The 22,961-nt window shown below is 38.8% G+C and overlaps 2 protein-coding genes across 8 annotated transcripts; one reads left to right on the forward strand and one right to left on the reverse strand.

Annotated features, from left to right (window-relative positions):
• Positions 1-9,222: 9,222 nt before the first annotated feature.
• LOC112276999 (uncharacterized) lies at positions 9,223-14,188 on the reverse strand. 2 transcript variants are annotated; one of them, XM_024508907.3, is made up of 6 exons: positions 13,853-14,188; positions 13,506-13,617; positions 11,012-12,852; positions 10,311-10,847; positions 9,942-10,123; positions 9,223-9,724 (listed from the first exon to the last, which is right to left on the reverse strand). In XM_024508907.3, exons 3-5 carry the CDS (start codon positions 12,596-12,598, stop codon positions 9,974-9,976), a joined length of 2,274 nt encoding a protein of 757 aa, XP_024364675.1. In that variant the 5' UTR covers positions 12,599-12,852; positions 13,506-13,617; positions 13,853-14,188; the 3' UTR covers positions 9,223-9,724; positions 9,942-9,973. The 2 variants fall into 2 exon arrangements, with proteins under 2 accessions (XP_024364675.1, XP_024364674.1); XM_024508906.3 differs by having other exon boundaries at positions 10,311-10,850.
• A 3,014-nt stretch (positions 14,189-17,202) lies between these two features.
• LOC112277024 (protein TRIGALACTOSYLDIACYLGLYCEROL 3, chloroplastic) lies at positions 17,203-22,524 on the forward strand. Of its 6 annotated transcripts, XM_024508973.3 has the most exons (13): positions 17,203-17,713; positions 18,347-18,486; positions 18,689-18,747; positions 19,038-19,187; positions 19,395-19,490; positions 19,708-19,785; positions 19,951-20,012; positions 20,249-20,324; positions 20,465-20,575; positions 20,697-20,872; positions 21,043-21,127; positions 21,283-21,331; positions 21,669-22,524. In XM_024508973.3, the coding sequence occupies exons 2-12, from the start codon at positions 18,372-18,374 to the stop codon at positions 21,319-21,321; spliced, it is 1,047 nt and encodes a 348-aa protein (XP_024364741.1). In that variant the 5' UTR covers positions 17,203-17,713; positions 18,347-18,371; the 3' UTR covers positions 21,322-21,331; positions 21,669-22,524. The 6 variants fall into 6 exon arrangements, with proteins under 6 accessions (XP_024364741.1, XP_024364739.1, XP_090103077.1 ...); XM_024508971.3 differs by lacking the exon at positions 21,669-22,524 and having other exon boundaries at positions 21,283-21,501; XM_090246951.1 differs by lacking the exon at positions 21,669-22,524 and having other exon boundaries at positions 17,371-17,713; positions 18,855-19,187; positions 21,283-21,501.
• Positions 22,525-22,961: the final 437 nt, after the last annotated feature.

Here is a 22,961-nt window from a genome sequence, read left to right on the forward strand (position 1 = left end):
ATATCTTGTGAAAAGCTTCCTAGAAGATTTATAGATGTTGCTTTGTCTATGTACATGTCTATATGTGATTGATAGATTGAAAACTTGGCCAACAAAGAGGCTACGTGTCGACATGTTGACCACTTGTAGTACAAGTTGGACATATGACGCACACCTAAGAAACTTGCCTTACAAATTAGACATGTATCTTACAAGTTGGAAGTGTATTAGAGGTCCTATAGCATGTTACTACATATTTCTTAATTAAGTAGTATGTATAGAGGCAAGAGTGAGGCCTTCCTCACTTTTGTCAACTCTTTTTTTGCTTTTAGTCTAGTTTCAAGAGTCTTATGTTTTCTAGTCATTGGCAATAGTCATTCAAATTCTTCCTTGAATATACATACTTTCTTCTATTTTGTCACTTTTCTTTTGATACAGATTCGACGAATATATATATATATCTTCTTCCAATTTGTATCCTTGACAAATTAACAAGATTACACATACAATATCAAAGCTTTTTTCTTTTTTGATTAAGAGTATATTATCCTTTTTTCTTGATAAGACATAAGCATATTAGAAGTTGAAGATTACCCTCTTCTGAACTAATATTGTTCTTAGATTTTTTTTCTTTTTTTTTTTTCATTCTTGAGTATTGTAATCTATGAGAATAAACACCTTTCTTTTATTGACCTAGCATAATAGAGCTTCCTAAAATGAAGAGAGCAATAGCTCAAATGCAAGAGCAAATGAAAGAGTTAATGCTTGCAATGCATCAACTCAGTCTACTACCACAAGGAGCAACAAGATTATCAAGCAATGAAGATATAGAGATAATTGGAATTACTTCAATATCTACACTAAGCCATACTACTACTCCTACAATGGAACATCGTTTAAGTTTCAAGGAACCAAAAATTGGATTGCTTGAGAAGTTTAATACTATAAGATCTTTATTTTGAAGATTCATCAATCAGGTACAATTGGTGATTGAAATATAACCTCAAAGTTATCCAAGTCAAAGATCACAAGTTAGGTTTATTGAAACACTACTTTCAAGTTCTGCTTTATTATAGTTTTCATCATTTCTTGAATGATATGATTCAATATTGAATAATTTAGAAGTATTTTTAGTAGAATTTTGATCTATGTATGAAAAACATGATGCAATCCATATTGTAACCAACAAGATTTATATCTTGAGACAAGGCAATCAATCAATGATATTATACATTTTACAATTTTGACAATTATCAACAGATATGAAGTGGGATGATGTAATACTCATCAGCCAATTTCTCTACGGATTACAATACGAAGTAAAGAAATTGATGCTCAATTTATTTGATCCTCAAACATTGAGTCAAGCAATTGACTTTGCTGTAAAATAAAATAATTAGCTTTTTGAGTTTCAAATTGAGAATTGCATAAGAAAACCTCAACGTTATTACAATTCATTGACGATATCAATGACTTTTCAATCTAAACATTTAGAAGTAGAAGACATGCAAATTGATTCAATATGTTTTAAACATCTTACCAAACAAGAAAAGACTCATCGTCATCAAGAATGATTATATTTATATTAAGGAGAAGCTAAGCATATTGTTCAATATTATCCAATGAAATGACACAACTACAAAATGAGAAGTACTATTGTCAAACATAAAAACATATCAAAAAACCAATTTTTCCAGCTACAATAAGAACCATGTGGCTAAAATCTTGTACAATTCATAATGAAAGTTTTATTCTCTCCTCCAAACCCTCTTTTTGTTTTATAATAGATATATGTTTAAGATCTAATAATCAAAAAGCCCTTGCTTTAATAGATTCAGGAGCCCCAGCTTATTTTTTAGATAAAGAATTTGTTAAAAGTCATAATATATAGTTGATACAAAAAACTAAATCCGTACACGTAGAAGTTGTAGACAATCGTGTGTTATCTTTTGGAGATGTTACTCATAAAATATTTCTTATAGATGTAGTATTAAATGGTCATAATAGTTATATAATTTTTAATATAATTAGATCTCTCTCTAATCCAATTATTTAGGTTTATTGTGGCTAGAAAAGTATAATCTTGTAATAGATTGGATTTCTCCTAAACTTGACTTTTCTTCAAACATCATTAAGAGTTTTTCTAATCCAATCTAAAGCCATGAGTCTAGTGTAGCCAAACCTATACTTATAAGTGTAAAAGCTTTTTTGCATGCTGCAAAAGAAGGATCGTCTTTTATTATTTATGCCACACCTATTTTAAATAATGGAAAGATTTTAAGTAAAATTCCAAATCAATATCAGTATTTTTAAGATGTCTTTGAAAAAAAGAATGCATATATTCACTCAGAGCATCATCTATATGATTACTCAATCGATCTTAAAGAAAGAACTCAACTGCCATTTGGTCCAATCTAAAGTTTATCACAAAATGAGTTGATTGAACTCAAAAAGTACATTGATAAAAATTTGGCCAAAATTTTCATATGCCATTCAAAATCTCCTACAGGAGCTCTTATCTTATTTGTGAAGAAAAAAGATGGATCATTGCAAATGTGTGTCGATTATCGAGGACTCAAGAAGATTACCATCAAAAATAGATATCCTTTGTCTTTGATATCTGGACTTCTTGATCAATTATATCAAGTTAAGATCTATAAAAAAATAAATAAATAAATAAATAAATAAATAAAAAATAAATCTATGAAGAACATACAATCTGGTCCTCATTAAAGAAAGAAATGAATGGAAGACTACATTTCAAACAAGGTGTGGACACTTTGAATATAATGTCATGCCTTTTGGACTCACAAATGCACCAATTGCTTTTCAACATCTTATGAATGATATTTTTTGTGAGTTTTTAGATGATTTTCTTATCTCTAACTTAAATAATATTTTAATCTACTCTAAAAATGTAGAAGAATATGAAATTCATGTTCTTTGTGTGTTACAAAAACTTAAAGATGTGGGATTGTATACCAAGATGGAAAAGTGTGTATTCTACACTACTCAAGTTGACTTCTTAGAATACATCATTTCAAACAATGGGATAATGATGGATCCTAAAAAAATTCACTCAATCATGAACTGAAAGATTCCAAAAAACAATAAGAGATATACAATGCTTTTTGAAATTTGCCAATTACTATAAGATCTTCATCAAGAACTTTTCTTAAGTTGTAGCACCACTTATTTGCTTAATTTGTAAAAGAAGCTCAAGTAGAGTAAAGAAGTAAAAGCATCATTTGAAGTTTTGAAGAAAGCTTTTACTTCTATACCAATCTTACATCGCGTCGACTTTTCTAAAATATTTTTTATAGAGACAGATGCATTTGACTTTGCCTTGGGTGTAGTCTTGATACAAATAGGAATAGATAAGAAACTTTATCTAATAGCTTTTCATTCAAGAAAATTTTCAGCAACTAAGATTAATTATGAGATCCATGATAAGGAATTTCTTGCAATCGTAGATTCTTTTCAAAAATGGCATCATTATTTAGAAGGCACTTCAAGTCCACTCATCGTATATATGAATCACAAGAATCTAGAGTATTTCATGTCAACATGAGTTTTGAATTGTCGCCAAGCTTGTTGGAGCATATCTTTGTCAAGATTTGAGTTCAATATCACTTATTGGCTAAAAAAACAAGAAGATTTATCTGATGCCCTTTCTAGATGTTTTTATCTTATACCAAATGAAAGAAAAGCAAATTTTTATTAACAAAAGATAATTTTATTAAAGCCAAAATAATTTCATCTTTAAATAATGAAATCAACATTGATTATTGATTTGACTTTTTTCAAGTAGATCTAAGTAAGTATGTCTTCAGACCTTCTTGTTTATGATATTAAAAACAATACTTCTAAGTCTCAAGATACTTCTAAATTTGAATTTAAGGAGAACCTACTCTATTTCAAAGGACATTTAAATGTTCCAGAAAGAGAAGCACAATTACGTGCTCTTGAAGCTCGTCACAATTTTCTTAGTGCATGACATTTTGGATATAATAAAACTTTGGAGCTTTTATCTTGAGATTTTTAGTGGCCTCAAATGTGGAGGGTTGTTAAAAAATTTGTACAGACATGTGATGTTTATTCAAGATCAAAAACTCTTCATCATTGATCTTATAGACTCTTTCAACTATTACCTATACTAGAACAACCATGGTCTTCTGTCTCTATGGATTTTATCACGAGTCTTTCAATTTCAAGTTCATATGATTCCATATTCATGATTTTAGATTATTTCACTAAGATGACATATTTTGTACCATGTACAAAATCTATCACATGTGAAGGAATAGCTAAACTTTTTTTTGACAATATCTATTGTTATCATGGATTACCAAGGGATATTATATCAAATAGATGAATACAATTTTTTTTTGAGATTTTAAAAAACTCTTTTTAAGATATTGAAGATGGATATAAAACTATCTTCAGTTTTCCATCCTCAAAGTGATCGACAAAAAAAATAGATAAATCAAGTTTTAGAGCAGTATTTGAGATGTATCATCAACTATCAATAAGATGATTGGACAACTCTTTTGCCATTAGCACAGTTTGCTTACAATAATTTGATATATTCTTTTATTGAACAAATCCCTTTCTTTACCAATTATGGTTATCCTCCACAATTTGACACTTTTGACTTTCAAAAGTTGATAATCTTGTGGCAAAAGATGTAGCAAATTGATTGTCAAAGCTACATATAAAATGAAGGCACAATTAAAAGAAACTCAAAAATAACAAAAAGCCAATGTAGATGTCTAATGCAAGGAACAACCTCAATTCCATGTGAAGGATAAAGTATGGTTACTTTGCCATAATATTAAAACTATTTGTCCTTATAATAAGTTGGATTATTGTAGGCTTGAACCATTTTCCATTTATGAATAGGTTAATCTAGTTGCTTATTGATTATGTCTATTGGAGTCTATGAAAATCCATCTTGTGTTCCATGTGTCTTTAGTAGAGCCATACAAGACAATGGATATATAAAGAAGGAAACAAATGCCACCACTTCCTATGAAAGTGATAATAATGAAGAATTTGAGGTAGAAGAAGTCTTAAATTTAAGGCGGCGTCTAAAGATATTAGAATATTTGGTACATTGGCATAGATATGACATTAATGAATGCACATGAGAGCCATCTAGGAATCTAGCAAATGCAACAATTAAAATTAAAGCTTTTCATCAACAACATCCATCAAAATCAAGATGAAGAGCCAAGAAATTCTTTGCTATAAAGCAAAGCAATCCCAATGGAGATTTCATTCTATCTTATATCATTATTTCTTTTGATTTTTTTAATTCTTAAGAGATATAGAACCAACAACTAGCAGATTCAACTCAAGAGCTATCATTTGTTGAGCTACTAGATGAGATATTGCAACTATCATAACCTTTGAGATAACAAAATCGAGATAAAGATCTTTAAGAATGATATGTTTTTCTTCGAATAGATGGCGAGATACAACGTGTTTGGTACCACAAATCTAGAAGAAACTCCAAGTATTTAGTGATACTTTTGGAAGTAGGAACCACTTTTGATGGTATTACTAATGTTTTGTTTGAAGGAAGTTATAAAGGCCTCAATAATGATCAAATATCAGGGTAGTCTTCTCACTTTAGTATGGGACATTATCGATGGTTGAAGGGACAAATCAACTATCTTCAAATCGAAGAAAGATCAAAGTACGTGGCAAATACAATTCGGCGCATCTTGGACTTCATCAACATGTAATCACCATTCCTTGTAGAACTCGTCTTTAGAAGGGAAGATAATATCACGGACATACATATTTATCCTAATAATTATCTACATAATAAGAATAGGTAGAAATAAGTCAAAGTAAATAAATATGATAATATCTTATGAAAAGCTTCCTAGAAGCTTTATAGATGTTGCTTTGTCTTTATATATGTCTATATGTGATTGGTAGGTTGAAAACTTGGCCAACAAAGAGGCTACGTGTCGACATGTTGACCTCTTGTAGTAAAAGTTGGACATATGGCACACACCTAGGAAACTTGCCTTATAAATTAGACATGTGTCTTGTAAGTTGGAAGTGTATTAGAGGTCCTATAATATGTCGCCACATATTTCTTAATTAAGTAGTATATATAGAGGCAAGAGTGAGGCCTTCCTCACTCTTATCAACTCCTTTCTTGCTATTAGTCTAGTTTCAAGAGTCTTATGTTTTCTAGTCATTGGCAATAGTTATTCAAATTCTTCCTTGAATATACATACTTTCTTCTATTTTGTCACTTTTCTTTTGACACAAATTTCATAAATTTATATATCTTCTTCCAACTTGTGTTCTTAACAATCCTATAGAATTTTCATAGAGAGACAAAACCAAGATAAGATGCTTATACAATCAAAGATATTATAAGCTTCTTATACTTGAATTGGTGTAATTCTAAACCTTGAAGAGCCAAAAGATGCCAAATTTAGATAAATAATCTAATTATTAATATATTTATTTTTTTATATATCATTTTTTAATTGTAGTTTTGTAATTGATTTTTTTTAGTCTCAATTGATTTGGTCTTAGAATCTACCTACAACTCACCATGTGGTTGTTATAGGTTTGTGAGATGTTTTGTTTTTGTGATTTTGAAAGCATATCTTTGCTATTAATGTTCCTATATTGAAAGAATAATCAACTATTCTTTTTATTATTATTGTTGAAAATGATAGTTTCAATCAAATCCAATAAATTAGGTTCTTTATATATTATCATAATTGTTTGCATATTGCAAGGGATATTAAATAAACTATAAGATCTATCTTATTTTTATTGTAGATTTTATTTTATATAGAAGTGTGTTATCTTTAGATAGTAGTATTCATACATTTTTTATTGTGTAGCTATATAAATCTTTCATAAGCTTTATCATATAGCTCCATGCATTATATTCCTATACAATCTAAGGAATTGAGAGAAAAGCAAAAAATCTAAATCTTTGATTATCATATGATACCAAGTAATTGATGTGCTCTAGAAACCTTCAGATAATATTATCAAATTCTAGAGATTATAAACATTTTTTTGTAAAAAGATTTCATTGGCTTAAATCATGAATGATTTTCATCAAATATTTCTAAGGGATGTATATGGACAAACATACCAACAATCAAAGAATGTTGTAAATCTAAAAATTTAGGATATTAGAAGCATTGGTAGACTATGTAAGATATATTACTTTTTGGCTCTTAGCTTAATTGCATTGACAATGATATTTTAACCAATTCTCAATGGTTTTGGAATTCAGATTTTGTTTTAATATCATGTGTATGTTGCAATTGCCATACAAGTCGACTGCTTACCAAAGTCCACGTTTTTTATTATGCTTAGACACCATACTAAATAACATGGTGTTGTTTAATTAAGATATGTACACCAAGTTGTTGTCAAAGGTTCCAAAGTTCAAGCTAGTGATCCCTTCCATATTGTCTAACCATTTGTAGATAATCATTTAATGGAGTTAATGTGCAAAGATGAATGTATGTTGTGCAATAGAGGAGTTTAAGGAATATTTTTCATAACAACATGACGAGTTTAGCTAATGGGATCTCTTATATACAATAACTTAGGAGGGAGACATATACATGGAATAAACAAGACAAAAACCTCTATAGTTGGTTGAATGCATCATTGTTTTCATCAAAAGTGAAACAAAAGTTTTTAGATTTACATGAAAGTGAAACAAAAGTTATAGATTTACATGGCCTTAATAGCACATATGATTCAGTTCTACCTCAAAATGATCTCTGTTCTTGAGATCATTCTACTTTGTTGCGGAGTTTGTGCTCACTTCCGAAATTGAACAAGTTGAATGTATCCTATATAAATATGAGACATGGTGCCCACTGGGTTTTCCTTTTTGCCATCAATTTTAGATCATTGTGGATTCGCAGTATGATATCCACAGAGGTTTTTTTTTTTTTTTTTTTTTTTTTTTCGCAAGGTACTGGTTGAAAGGGTCAGTGCAGTCGATTTGAGACGCTTGCTCTCCTTCGTGGCCATTGGTCCTTTTATGAGTGGAGCAGGTTTGCACCACTGGATACTGCTATTCTCTCTTCTGTATCCCGATGTTTCCAATGATTCCGTGTCCAAGCTGCGGCAGAGGACGAGGACAGACACACCAGAGGGGAAAGATGTTTCGAGCCCGGTGTCTAGCCCTTTTGTATCTGAATCACCCACCAGCCATGTCTTGACTTCAAGAGTGCAACCTCAGCAGCAAGAAGTGCAACACCAAGCGATGTGGACGAAGAGCAATCCTCGCTTGGATTTTACAATGGTGCATGGCCTTATGGTTGCAGCATTGGTTGGAGCGGTGCAGGACCGATTCATGGCACTCCTGCGATGTGTAGCCCGCTTTCGGCCTCCTTGAGAACCACTTCTCCACCCTCGGGAATGTGTGGACTGGTTTATGGGCATCGGGGATGCCTCGGATGCTGCAGGGGATGGCTGGTATGTCTGGAATGTCTGGCGTTTCGGCCTACCCGTTTGGGGGGAACATGTGCCCAGGTGGGTGGACGTTGCCATGGCGGCCTGTGCTTGCCGTTGCAGTGCAAGGTTCTGCTGATGTTGTGGTGGTAAATTCTGGGAGCATTCGCAAGAGGGACGGTGCCAACGATGAAGGTGTGAGGAAGATGGCGAGGATAGGGAGTCCGGAAGAGGTTGTGGTGTGATCTTTGCATTCTTTGCAGTTAAGGTTGGAGTCTGGAAAGGCCAAAACAGTCCCACTTCATCATCGTTCATCCCACGAACATCCTCCCTGTCTCAGGCTTCACTGCACGAAACGCCGATCCATCCATCCACTCACGCACGGCCAACAGTGTGGAAGCTTAATTGGGGGGAATAGAACTACTCAAGAAGCCAACAACGGTTATTGTAATCCACTCCCTGACAGCTAAGTTCAGTTTGAGACAGCATTGCTTAGTCAGTTTGAAACAATAATGAATAGTCAGATAGCTTACAACATACACAAGATTCAATTTTCCGTGACAACAGCACGAGTTGCACGAGTTCAACTAATCTATTGTGCAAGTTTTGAAGATTAAGAAATGACAGAAACTTGTTGCTGTAACTCGCTAGTGCTGGTAAGAGCTTCAACCCTGAGTATCGCACTGAAAAGCAGAGTGCGAGTGATGAGCCTATCAATTTGGGAGCTTTCTAACTACTGACGAAGATCAGCGGTGTCGGTATGGACAATACAAAGTCGAGAAGCGTAAAAAAAATAGCCTACCAGTTAAATGATGAAATGTAAGCAAGCCGGTCCCTGGTGACAAACTAAATAGGAACGGCTCAAGGGACAATTGACAACCCTGAAATAATGGATTAAAACCTGAAAGCCTCTATGAAATGGACACCTAAATGTAACAAATGTTGGAATCGGCAACTGAGAAACCGCCGAGGGCACTAATGTACAAAATTAACCTAACCAACTGAGAGTCTCTATCTATCGATGGCATTCCGATTGGGCAGTAGTTCATCCAATTCTGGTATACGCTTGCATTTGGCAGGGTCTTTAGTATCAATGAGAAGCACATTCTCAAGGCCATTAGAGAAGTCCAAAGGATGCAAAAAGCAAACCCAAGTATTCTGTCTCCGAGAGATGCATAGAGGTGACCATGCGCATGAATAATCGTACGTGAAAAACCCAATGTTACTTCACCGCACCAAAGCGATTGTGCAAGTTTGCCTGCTTCCATTTCGATTGCCTCATCTGCCACAAAGAAAAAGAAAAATCAATATGCGATCCGCGTAAGCGAAAAGAGCTTCCAGATGACAGTCAGGTGCAGAAAAGAAAGATTGCAGGGACGTTCAACCACCGATGGCCACCGTGAGAAGTATAAAAGATCGATCAAAACCCATTAAATATACTTCTGATACAACTTTAAAGGATACGCATTAGCAGGAAAACCAAGTTGATCGAAAGTTACCTGTCCACAACGCTAAGATAGAGCCATTCAGGTCAGAATTGGAAGGGGCCTGTGTGATTCTTCGTGTTCAACGAACCCAAGGAACGAGATCTTAGTCGTGACTCAAAGTTGTTACCAACAGCAAGCCCAGGTGCTTGATTTGATGTCAAGCATCTTCCTAGAAATCCTTTTTTACGAACCGGCTGCAAAAACACATTTCCACAAGCAGGTTATTAGAGGATGAGCAATGGCTTCGCGTGCAATACAGAAATCTACAACTCAATTTTTTGAAAAGCTGTACAAACGTCGTACTTGATGATGAGGAATTCCACAACCAAAACGGACATCCAGACAAGAGTATCATCATAGTAATTTATACACAAAGTGTACCAGGCATGTGCAGTGAAAGAAACATCCATATTTGTCTTTCGCTCGCTTTCGCTGGCTCAGGCTATGGGCCTCTTCCACGATCCTGAGCAAGACGTCAGGAGTCTTTTCGATGTCGAATCCCGAGCTCAAATGACGCTCCAGCCTCGGTCCCGTGTGAAGGTCGATGCTAAATCTTCCGGAGTGATTAATTTCAATGTAGCCATTAAGTCTTGAAGACCCTACTTCCACAATCTCAAGGTTCGAGCTTTTGATATAATGAAAACTTTTCGTGGGGATCCAATCTTGCTCTGGCTGTAAGAAGCCGCTTTCCAAGGAGTAGGTGTGAGAATCGCCACTTGCAACGGACATACATTCATGTAGCTCGTGCAGCTCGAAGTTGGAAGACGAGAATTCTCGGACAATAGGACCAACAGCTCTCGGGATCCCGTTTCGGCCGCCTCGTTGTGAAAATTCCACAGAGCTATTATGTTCGCCAAAAACAAAAGAAGATGCGATCGGTGAAAACGGGAAATCCTCTTCATCCATCTGATGAACCATCTGCTGATGAAAAATGACAACAGCATTGGAATATGGTCACCTACTTAAAATATACAAAATAAATAAGTAAAGCACACTGTCCAGAGTACAATCAGTATGTGAAAACGACATCCTGATATGTGATTGCTTCTACTCTGGCTGCATAAAAAATTGTATAAATTTACCTCTCCAGGCCGATCGTAAGCCTCAAAGCCGAGTTCATCTGAACTAGGCAACGAACAAGACGGCGAGTCCTTCTCCCACTTGTGCCTCCCATGTGCATCTTTGCTACGATCGTATGTTAGTACAGTAGACAAGCTAGCTCCGGTGTGGATTTCTCGTAGTGTCACACCATTCGTTACACCGGAAGAATGCCTCTTAGACCTTGATTTCTTCCCGCCAGATATGACAACCTTTGTGACGGTTGCTTTGGGTTTCGAAACCAATGAGAGGTTCCACGAACTACTGTTCGAGGACCACCTTTCAATAGTCCTACCGCTTTTGGGGGAGGTTGTGCTGCTCTTCGGATGTCTATGTGAGGGCTTTGTAGGCGGTCCTTGATACTGCACGATAGGCCAGTCTACTTGTGGCTCCGATACTTGCACCACTGGCTGCCACAAAGGAGCAGTCGTGCTAGGCTGCTCAAATATAATGTCATCGTCATCAGTTGTGTCATCAGCCATGGCCGTGAGCGACATCAAGCACTGGGCGAGCTGGGAGGAAGGTCGACCCACAGGAATGCTACTTGTATCCTGGGAAGAGGTTCGGGCCTTCGGGGTACTGTTATCTACATACCTCGTGAGCTTAGGATTCCGAGAGGGGTACAGCCTTTCTGACTGCGATGAAGGGGAAGCTTCGGATTCGTGGTGGTCGAGTGTACTCGTGGGAGACACAGAATCATGGTCCTCGTATCTCATGTCGGGACTGTAAACACCAAAGTGACGATCCAAAGCCTCAGTAGAACTTTCACCCCTCTTTTTTGACGTTGATCTTCCGAATCCACCGTATGGAGAGGTTGAATTCGTGTACGGTGCAGCCCTTGATTGCCTCACTAACTTCTTAAAGAGTTTTTCAGAGAAATGCATTCCCCCGCCACCAAACTGAGAATCAGGACCAAGGTCGATCTGTCCAGAGTAGTGTGCAGTGCTACTGGGCCTGCTTCCAGTCTTGGCACTTTGTTGTCCGTGATACAGAAGCCCGCTGCTGGGTTTATTTCCAAACTGACCAGGATATAGAATCCCACTGACAGGTCTGCTTCCAGGAGGGGGAGTAAGAGGTCTAATACTTGGATCTCGAGTAACCGCCTCCGCTGGCCGACCTGGTTCTACCTCCCACATGAATGGCACAGCGCCACCGGCCTGGAAATTATGAGTACTTGCGTTGCTGACTTGCCTGCTAAAAAACATCTCCGTTTCATCATCGAGGATGTGAACGCCCATGAGGCTAGCGCGAAGGTTCAGTTTCATAGCATGGTCATCAGGGCTGCTTCCAGACGATTTGAGAGAGGAAGCGGACGTGTCTGGATCATCAGCGTATTCCAGGATTTCGCGGGGCCAGTTTGAGGTGCCCTCCAGTAGAGACTCTCGCCTTTCGATTTCTCTAGTAAGTGTTGAATCAAACATGTACTGACCAGGCCCTTTCGGACGGCCTGGCTCTACTTCCCATACGAAGGGTACTACTCCAGGGGTGCCCACAATATCAGAAGAGTCAGAGAGTTCGGAACGAGGAATCAGGAGGCCTCGATCCGGATCCGCACCTGCCGTTGTCATCATCTTGGCCAGTAATCGCAAGCCCCTGCAAAATTTGGAGCAGAATTCTGGCGACCTCTCAGGCGTAGAGTAATCCAGTGCTCTTAACCTTAATCTCCTTGACGGAGACGATAATGAAGCATTTTCTGCCCAAAAACCACGATGCACTCAACGCAAATGAAACCGTATCAAATCCATTTTGTTCTTTGGCTCATGACCTGTGCTTGATGTCGCCAGTGTGGAAAAGTGAGAAGTCCACATTCAGGACCGACCGAAACCTGCGTGATCTCATCGAAAAGTTTGCATCAGGGCAGCGTTCAAACAATGTCTCCAACTCAAGTGAACCACAGCATATCTACTCTGAGCGCGCTAAACAGGCGAGTACCTCAGTGGTAGTGACAATTGAAAGAGAATCATGGGCCAATATTAAGCGCCTCTTATTCATTCATTCATTGAGTAACATCACCGGTACCACACCATAACTAATCTAAAAATCAACTTCTTCTTTGGCAACTGAGAACAGCCTCACGTGACAGACAAGATGTTTGTAGTTTGGCTGATTCGAAAACATTCTAGTAGTTATCCGCCGCTGCAAATGAGAAAGGACTAAAATTTCTTCCAAAATGCTTAAAACCAATGGATTACGACAGTTCGAATACCATAAGTTTTCTAAATGAGCGCAAGATGGAAAAAAGGGTAACACAACGCATACAAAAGAGCAAAAAGCGACTCCGTGGCAATCACAATTGTAGTAGACATCCTCTGATAATCACAGGATATCACGAGTACCGTTCAAACGTAGCATCGCGGCTCAAAAAATAAATAAATAAATAAATGCCACATCCCTCGCTAACCTTACAACTTTGTTCTCAACAGCCATGTATTCATTGACTTTCAGCGAAAGCACACATTGACAAGCATGAGATCTCACCGAAAACCAAGCCTGGTGGTGATTCCTGATCCCGACGCCCCGTTCTGCCGCTACAATACTCGCAGGAGTCTAGGCACGCTACCTGCAATCCCGCGCATCGACCTAAGAAGTCCTGGAGAAAAACAAAAGCCAGCAGGTGACTTTAATTTCCTGCCAAGGATTGGAATCTCTATATTGCAAGAAGCCCAACTTTCACAGTTCCACCGCTACAGACTCAACAATGGATACCAGAGCACCAAAACCTCGTTGACATGCCGTCATCATACTCTTATACTCGAGTCAAACCCAGAAAATCGAAGAGAGAGCAGCTTTGCAACTACCATCATTATAGGCCAGAAGCTACATACCCTTCAAAATGCACTCCCACTGTCGACGATCAATCCAAAGGAGCCTGCACGATATAAACAAACCCCAACTTCACGCAGCACAGCCTTCTCTCTTGCTAGCTCACAAACCAGCTTCGAAAAAACGTCACCGCCTCACAACCTACGCAATGTAGCAGCCTCTTTCACTACCGACTGGCACCATTCCCATTCCTGCGTCAGCGAGGACTTCAACCCAATCCAGGAGACACAGAGGTGCAACACAACGCGACGCACTGCCTGATCCCCACCAGCAGGCCGAAATGGGTGTCGCGCTTGTGCACCTGAGAGCGTCAGATGGACAAAAGCGGACTGTCGCCCAGAGGTTGGCGAAAAGGAAAAAAAGACAAGGCAGTTAAGACCAGCAGGACAGGGGACTATCCAGGATCTCAGTAGCCTGGCAACCCATTGTCGTGATGAGGCTGGCCCCGGTTCCTCGCCCGAACACGGTATTCCAACGCCGAGCAGCCAAACCGCCGAGCAGGAGATTTCCGCGCTGCAGCCATTCCTTTTTCCTGCGTTGCACAAGGCATTCGTCTCGCTTATAGTATTTCTTTAGCTGCTGTGTCATAATATTAGCAACTGCTCGAGCTACCCATTACAGCTCTCATGTAGTGGCGGGACCTCCTCCATTCCTAAATCCTGCGACCCAACTCCCCCGCTATCTCTCCATCAACCAATCTTCCACCTCCTCGAGTCATGTTCGTTGCCGCCAACGTCCGATGAATAATCCATTTGCGGAGCCAATTCGTTGGATCCCATCAACGTCCTTTCATTACTGAAAATGTGATCACTCCATGCTGCCCCCCGCGCACTGGTGCTGCCCCCTCTTGAATGTAATACCCCGAAATTGCTTCCTGGCTCGAACCTCGAATCTCCTGCGCTAAATCTGGCAACACTTTAGGCTCCCACAACGCAACCCAGCAGTGCGGCAAAACCAAGCTCCTGGAAAAATCAGCATGCCATTGTCGACGCTTTGAACTGAGACTTGCACCCAATCCTCCGTGATCACTTCCATGGCAATTGTTGATCCGCACCCGTGATTAACACAACTCTATTCGAGATTTTGGATTTCAACTGATCTCGATTCCATCGCTCTCCGAGTCCCACTCAAGCTTCACTGCGCCGCAGTGGCAAAGGACGATAGGCGCGGCCAGCGCTTTTAAAAACGAGCCCTCATCCATTGGATGAACTATTCCCGGACGAATATTCATCAATATCATATATGTTCATCCGTAGTGGATGAGTTCTCCCAGCGACATGTTCATTCATCCATTTGGGAAATCTCGGATACGACAAATGTTTGAAGATTATTATTGATGTTGGATATGGATATTTAGAACGAATAATTGAAAAAGGTCAAATGTAAAAAAGTGGAACCAGAAGTGAGAAAATCTTGGGTTCTTTGATGTGGATTGCTCTCGTGGTTTGAGAGTTTCTATTCGTTGGTGCAGAGGCATGGAAATGTTACAATGGAAAGGTAATCTTCATCCACTTTCACTATTTCACATATACTACCCTCTTGAGACCAAATTCCATGATCCCGGAAAATTTATGTGAAACAAGACGAAATGCTCTCAACTCCAATAATTTTTTTGATGCCTTGAATCTGTCACTTGGGCATCAATCCAGCATAGATCACATGCAATGCATTTGGCAATATATATATATATATATATATTTATGTATTCACACACACATACATATGTATTAAAAGTGCATAAATTTTTGTATTTATAATATTTATATACATAGTAATATTCGTTTCAAAAATGTATTGAAAAAACGAAACCCCACGTAATCATACCATATATACACAAACTATTTGTTCTCTCTATTTTATTTTATTTTTTAGTGAGATCAACTTTAATTGTATTCTACACAGTTTGAAAATAAATAACTAAATAAATAAATAAAAGGAAAAAGGGCCTTTGACAAGCAAATAGCTGTTTAAAAAGTGAAGTATCGAGGCTTTAAGTTCCGTCCACAGTGACTGTCCCCCCTGGGGCCTCATAATGTCCTCATTATGGAGCCAGAATGGCCCTCTATTCGGACATTACAGTTGAAGGGTTGAATGCGCGGCATCTAGCGTTCAAACCATCATAGAGAACGCGACGTTCCCAGTTCCCAATATCTCCTCTCGGGAACCCCTCCCCAAGCCAAGAGGACTTCAAATTGGATATACATTTAAAAACCATAGTAAAGGGACGAATTTGAATGAACAAAAATTACAAAACTACTTGGTTGACAAAAATATTCACACGCGCTCTGTAATGTATTTGTGAACAGAATAGATTGAAATTGACTAAGATTTCTGATAATTGGTTTGAATTAAAAACTTGTGTTGAATGTTTATAGTTTTTTCCAATGAATTTATGTATGTAAATTCTTGCTCAGCTTAATAAGTGTATTTGATGTTGATCATGAATAGTATTTCAAACAAGTAATACTAGAAAATAATAACTAAGTAAAATTGTGATTGAAATTGATTAAGATGAATACTGCTCTCCTAGCTTTTGATGTCGTGGTAGTATGTTTTATTGTCAAATACACACTTAGTTCAGATTTGCATGTTAAAGTGAAATAATTACTATCTGTTCAGATATTTCCACAATTCTTGATATTAATTTTACGTTGCTTATTCTTAAATAAGTCGTTTAGAAGACATTATAAATGCATACATATATCTACTAAATAAAGATTGTATATTTTGTGCACAGGAAATTTTCTATACAAGCCTTGTGAAAGCATGATCAATCAATCGCCTGACTACACATACAAATACTGTAAAGACCATTTTTTTCACAATACCCAATTTGCAAAAGAGCAATATACGAGGTTCCCAACCTACAACAATACTTCACCTAGATTACTTGAAATACAACTAAATTCTATTGTTCAGAGCCGTGTATGCATGGATACACATCATTTTTGTAATCACCTTCAAAAATTTCATTCCTTCAACTCTCCGTCGTTGGTTAAAATTGAGCAACACAGATGAATTTCTATTTGGCACACTTCTACATTCAATTTCATTCAAACTCTACGCAAGTACACATGGATGACACAAAGTGGGTCATTAAAACAAGCTTACTATTTAAAAACTTGACTTCTCTTTGTGGGTCGTTCCTTGTACCCGATGAGATGTGAACCAACTAAAAATACAAACCATATTAAATCTTGTTACTCATAAACTATGAAAAATTCTAAATCCCAAAAAATTAAAATTAAAATTGCTAATTCGAACTTTTCGCGGGGAACGAACCCAGATTAGGGTTGTTGAAGGAGGTTAAATACTCACACGTGTTCAGCACCGCGAACCTGGGGGCCACATTCTGCCCGAAACGGTGCTGGTGACGGGAGCTGATTCAGCGTAGAATTGGGGTCGGATTCGAGATCGGAGTACGATTCCATTAGCAGAACAGGCGAGTATCTGTGTGACGTGTGGATGTCCTCCGGATGGAATGGTCGTCGTGCACATGAAGGAGGTGTGGGAAAGGGATCTGCTGATATCGTTTTCTTCGGCGATTAGCACCGATCTGCGAGGCTATCCGACAGAAGGATCACAGCTTGTTGAATTTTCTCAATTCACATGCGTAGGTTTCAAATTTTTCTGTTGTCAGGGGTTTGATGAAGCAGCTTGGTGCGAAGAGAATGCTCTTTCCCGCGATTCGCAACTTCTTTTGGTTGCTGTTTCTATTGGTGATGAGATTTTGAAGAGGTTTTGATGAGCTCGAAGGATTTGTAGAATTGAAGGAGGTGAGAAGACTAAGAAAACGACGAGGATCACGTTGGCTACAACGACGGAGCTGGTTTGTTACTTCCTTTCGCAGGAGGTTATTGTTGGTACTGTTGATCCTCCTCATGTTCCTAATCGGGCTATTATGGTGGCTCCGTGTGCGCGATTGTGCTTTTAATTGGTTGTAGGGATCATGTCATCAGTTAAGTGTGATGTTGGAGAACAGGGCAGTGAAATGTATCACTGAATCGTACTTGATGGGCATTTAATTTGTAATTTAAAAAAAGAAAGAAATGAATATGAACATCGAGCACTTCCGCCATTTGTACAATAATGTACTGTTTATTTTAAGCTGGAGCGATTATATATGAAGTCTGTGAACATCCGTTGAATACAGAGGTTTAAACCCGAAGCCGCTTTTAATTAGAATGCATGGTTTACTATGTGGTGGTTGCCACTACTCCCCATTCTTGCACCACGTGGGTGGGGTTAGTTGTAATGAGGGCCCATTGTTGCCAATTCTTGCTGAATTCCTGGATGAACTGAAACCCTACCAATTCTTTAGGAACGGGCAGTCCTCTTCGGAACTCCGTTATTTTGCAAAAAGTTACATGAAACCAAGTCCAACCTTCTGAGGTTAGTTGTGCTAGCTGATACGTGTGCCCGCAAATTGTCGCAGTATGAGCTACATATACTTGCTCAATGAGCTTGCTCAAAATCTTATGATATGCGTGATGCAGGTTGTTCCTTCACGCAGTTGACATCATGATGAGAGTGGCGCACGCACCTATTAGTGTCTGCACGCCTGTCACAACCATTTGTGACTCTAGCTCTCACAAGCGGCGTGTCGAATTTGGACATTGTCGTGCAAGATGGAAAGGTCAGTTTCTGGACGTTTTAGCAATCCCTCGTGGTTTTGTAATGGATCATATACATGGTGTAACCTATTCCTGAAGGTACCTACGAGAGTGAGAGGCTTGATCAGTCATGTTCTTCAGAACATCTTTGTTGAATTGCTGTCCTTGGATATTTGTTCTGGTCATTTGCTTACTAGAAGCTTGTGGGGGCTAGGATGATTACAGATACGACCATAAGATCCAATGGCGGGAGTATGGAACCTGGAAGGTGGAAAGAAATTCAGGCACGCATTTTGAAATGTTATTACCTTAGTCGTGCCATGATATTTACATGTGTAAAGGAATTGAGAGCTACACTTTTCTGAGTTACCTTCATTGTTCTAAGTTGCAGCTGCTGGTTTGAAAAAATCAACCCTGGGGCATCGTCGTTTTTGAGATCGATGAAGCGGCCACTTTGGATGGAAGTGACAATGTTAACTGTCATTTGATGCAATTCCTTGCCGAGTGCACAAGTAATATTCGCCTGACGTATGAGAACTTATGACTATTCGGACACATATGCAATGAAATGCAGAGTCTAAGTCACTCGTCTGCAAATGTTGGTGATTTGGTAAGTGCAAGAGCTAAGCATGCTGTGGACGATAATGCGGAAGTTTTAATCGAATGTTGTGATGTTTACAAATCTTTTGGCGAGAAGCCCATCCTGCAAGGTGCGAGCTTTAAGGTAAACCAACGTCTTCTGCTTTATATCACGGAATTTTGTATCGGGACAATCATGGTTACAAGCAGCACCGTAGTAAATGCTCTTCTTCATTTGATTGTGGATACGATCTTAACTGCCCATTAGTGTGGAAAGCTCGGGAGTTCCAGTGTGCACATATATGAGGATTGGCGTGGCTTTTCAATATGCTTATTCCAATGTGCTTGTCAGATACGACATGGTGAGGCAGTTGGCATCATTGGTCCCTCTGGCACAGGCAAATCTACTATTCTCCGCATCATGGCTGGACTTCTTGCTCCAGATAAGGTGACCATAGGAACGGAATACTCAAATTACATAAGAGTGGATCTCAAATCTGGTCTATAGTTTAGGAGGGTGTTATGCTATGAGTGTTTTTCTTGTTCAGCATGAATGCTTTTCTCCTGTTTTCTTGACATTCAAAATCACAAAGAGTGGTTCTAGTTTTATGAGATACAAGGACGTTTAGAGACAAAGATATTCATGTCTATTGTACTGCTTTCAGGGCGAGGTTTATATTAATGGGAAGAGACGAGATGGTCTGGACAGTGATGAAGATATGTTTGGTCTTCGAATTGGTTTGGTTAGTACTTTCAATCCATCGCCCGTTCAGTCGTCTAGTAGATTTCTATGCCTATTTGACCAAATGCACCGGGCAAACATTGTTTTTGACCTTACTCATTTGCAACGGCTCGAAATTGAGAGCTATTTACCGTTCTGATTCTTTCAGATTTAATTTGGGGTGTAGGTATTTCAAAGTGCAGCCCTATTTGATTCGTTAACTGTTCGAGAAAATGTCGGATTCATGCTGTATGAGACCAATACTGAGACGCCACATTCTTTGTTTGTCTTTCCTTTCTGTTGTATGCATACTGTAGTGTTTTATAGGAAATCATGATGCTTTATATTATGTATTTGAATCAAACTTGGCTACATAGTTCAAGTCTGCACCCAGCAGCGCGGTTGTTTCTTCAATTCTATTTCTTGTGTGAGTGTGGTTTTTCCTATGAGTACGTCCATTGACTACATTCACTTCCGATTTGCAGGTATGAACACTCTAATTTGTGCAATGACAGAATTGCTGAGCTTGTTCGGGAAAGTCTAGCAGCTGTTGGTTTGAAGGTAATTGTTTCGCAGTTTTAGCTTGAAGTCGAGCAATTAGTGACTACCAGGACATTCTTCCAACATTCGGTGAACTGTTTCGATTACTCAAATTCTGCCACTGATTCTGTGTGGAACTGATTTTACTCTTTTCGTGGTAGGATGTTGAAGAGCGTCTACCTTCAGAATTATCTGGAGGTATGAAAAAGAGGGTTGCTTTAGCCCGTGCTATTATATCTGATGGCAAGCCAGCTGAATACTCTGAACAAGAGGTGAAAAGTTTAATTTATTCATCTTGTGTTTTCTTCTTCGCTCGTTGGAGGTATGTGAGATTCTTTCACAGAACAAACGGAGTCAATGCTGCTGAACATGAAGGGTTTCGTCGGGTTGTAGGTGGTAATGTATGATGAGCCTACGGCAGGGCTGGATCCGATTGCTTCAACAGTGGTTGAGGATTTGATACGATCAGTTCATATAAATGGTCGTGATGCTCAAGGAAATCCTGGAACTATAGCCTCCTACGTTGTCGTAACTCATCAACACAGTACCATTCGTCGAGCTGTTGATAGGTACAAAATTAGGCCTTTCTTTCTGTTTTGTTTGGTCGGTGAAGTAAACACCTTTCGCATGGTTCATGTTAGAGCAACGCGTTTCTTTTTATGGTCAGGAGTATTCTTTTGTCAATTATTTCCGTTGCAAGCATGTCATGGTATAACTTGCAATCAACAAGTGGTTGCAGGGTTCTATTTTTACATGAAGGGAAAGTGGTATGGGAAGGTCCAACTGCAGAATTTGACACATCTGACAATGCTATAGTGCGACAGGTAATAATTGGCGCTTTGTTAGAACGTCAAAGCAGTGCATACGTCTAGGAAATGTAGAAAGTTGATTTGTTTTTGCAAGACTTGCATATTGCATTTTGGGCAAGGTTTATGCACTTCTGTTTCATTGATACCTCGTGCATCTCTTGCTTGTGTAGTTTGCGGATGGAAGCCTACGTGGTCCAATTCAGTACTAAGGTTCCAAATGTACGAACTCCATCCACAGGCATCCAAATTGTAACTTAGAGTCGCTTCTTGTACATAAAACTTCTCTTACCAAATTAACACGCTACCTTAGTTGGATTACAGTTAGCTTTATGCAACGTTTTTCTAGATGGTCGGGAAGACTGATTTGCAAGTAAACCTACTCTTTATTACATGTTTCGACCTTGAGACTTCACTAAGCATAGTGGCCAAAAAGTCCATTTGCTTTGATTTGATTATTGAGGAATGATATATATTGCCTCTAGGACACTGTCTTTATTCTTTGAAAAAATGTGTTAATGTTGGAACTCTGTTGAAATATGGTGTTTGGTCACCACAGGCTTTTCCTGCTACAACCGAGAAACTGTTTTAGACAAATTGTTTTGAGTACTTCACTTTGTTCTCTACTAGCATCAATTTCTCCTCGACATTCTTTATCACCTGAGAGTGCTTGGAAAGAGATGAAGTTTCTTGTGTGCACAATGCCGACCTTGCACGAAAGACTTGCCGTCGTTTTTGTATACTTCAAGAGGGATCTCGGAAACCTTGCACGAGAGGCAGCCTCATAGTAAACACAATCATTTTGGAAGCAAAATCTGGACTAGGCTCGAAGTGTATGTGCACGTCAGTGTGAAGGAGAAGATGCGTGATTGCTATTGTGATGGCGGCGGGGAGAAAAGATAAAACATGGGAACGTGGGGTGGAGACGGCTATGATGGCGTGGTGGGAGAGGCCAAGTGGCAAATGTGGGGCCTTTAAAAAAGAGAGATTACTGGATTCTTATGGCTCGATGTGTCAATTAATAGCCCATATTACACACTCCAGGAGAGCACCAGTGTGTGGTTGCCAGGATATTTTACGGCACCAAGAGCACATCGGGGTGCCTTAACCACCAAGGCACTGAGTACGTCTGCTCCTGTTGCTATTGCTGTTGTTCTTCACGGTTTATCGTAAGATCTATTCTGGCGATTCCGTCCTGGTTCCAAGTGTATCTTGTGTTGAATTATCTCTTCAGATTTTTAGGCCAACATGCTTTATTTGTGATTAGGAAGGATGAAAGTTTACCTGTATGGTTCAGCCCTATCGATTTTCCACTTGGGTAGGTCATAGCCGACGGTCATGACATTCTTTCGATCCCATCCAGGTACATAATGTGTTTAGTCTTCATATTACTGCTTTGTAAGTTTTATCTCAAATCCCTGCGTCTACGAATCGTAGTACCTTGAGACTAGGAGTTTGCATGGATATTTGTAGAAGAGTGACTCTGCTGTTTATCCCTGACATCTAAGCAGGTCTCAATAGCAGCATCAGAGAGGGTTTCTTGCTCTTGCTCGAAAAAGACCTGTGCCAGACTTTGTGTCATTTGTTATTTGTGGTCTTGTCTGCTGCTAGTCCAAAGTTTCTGTTTCTTCGTGAATTTCTGGAAACCCAACTCTGCATGACCTCTATGAATTGAATACACAGATTGGCAAAACATTTCTAAGGATTGTCAAGTGCAACAGGTTCGGGTGTTTTATCTTGCTAAAGCTGTACCGATTCGAAACCTGAGGCCACCCATGAATCCCGAAGGGCCAGCTCTCCAGGAATCACTTCATGCTCACATTGATTTTCCTGAACTAGTGTGTGAACAAAA

Source organism: Physcomitrium patens, chromosome 24 (genome assembly GCF_059467195.1).
Source record: "Physcomitrium patens ecotype Gransden chromosome 24, ASM5946719v1, whole genome shotgun sequence".
Taxonomy (NCBI): Eukaryota; Viridiplantae; Streptophyta; class Bryopsida; order Funariales; family Funariaceae; genus Physcomitrium; species Physcomitrium patens.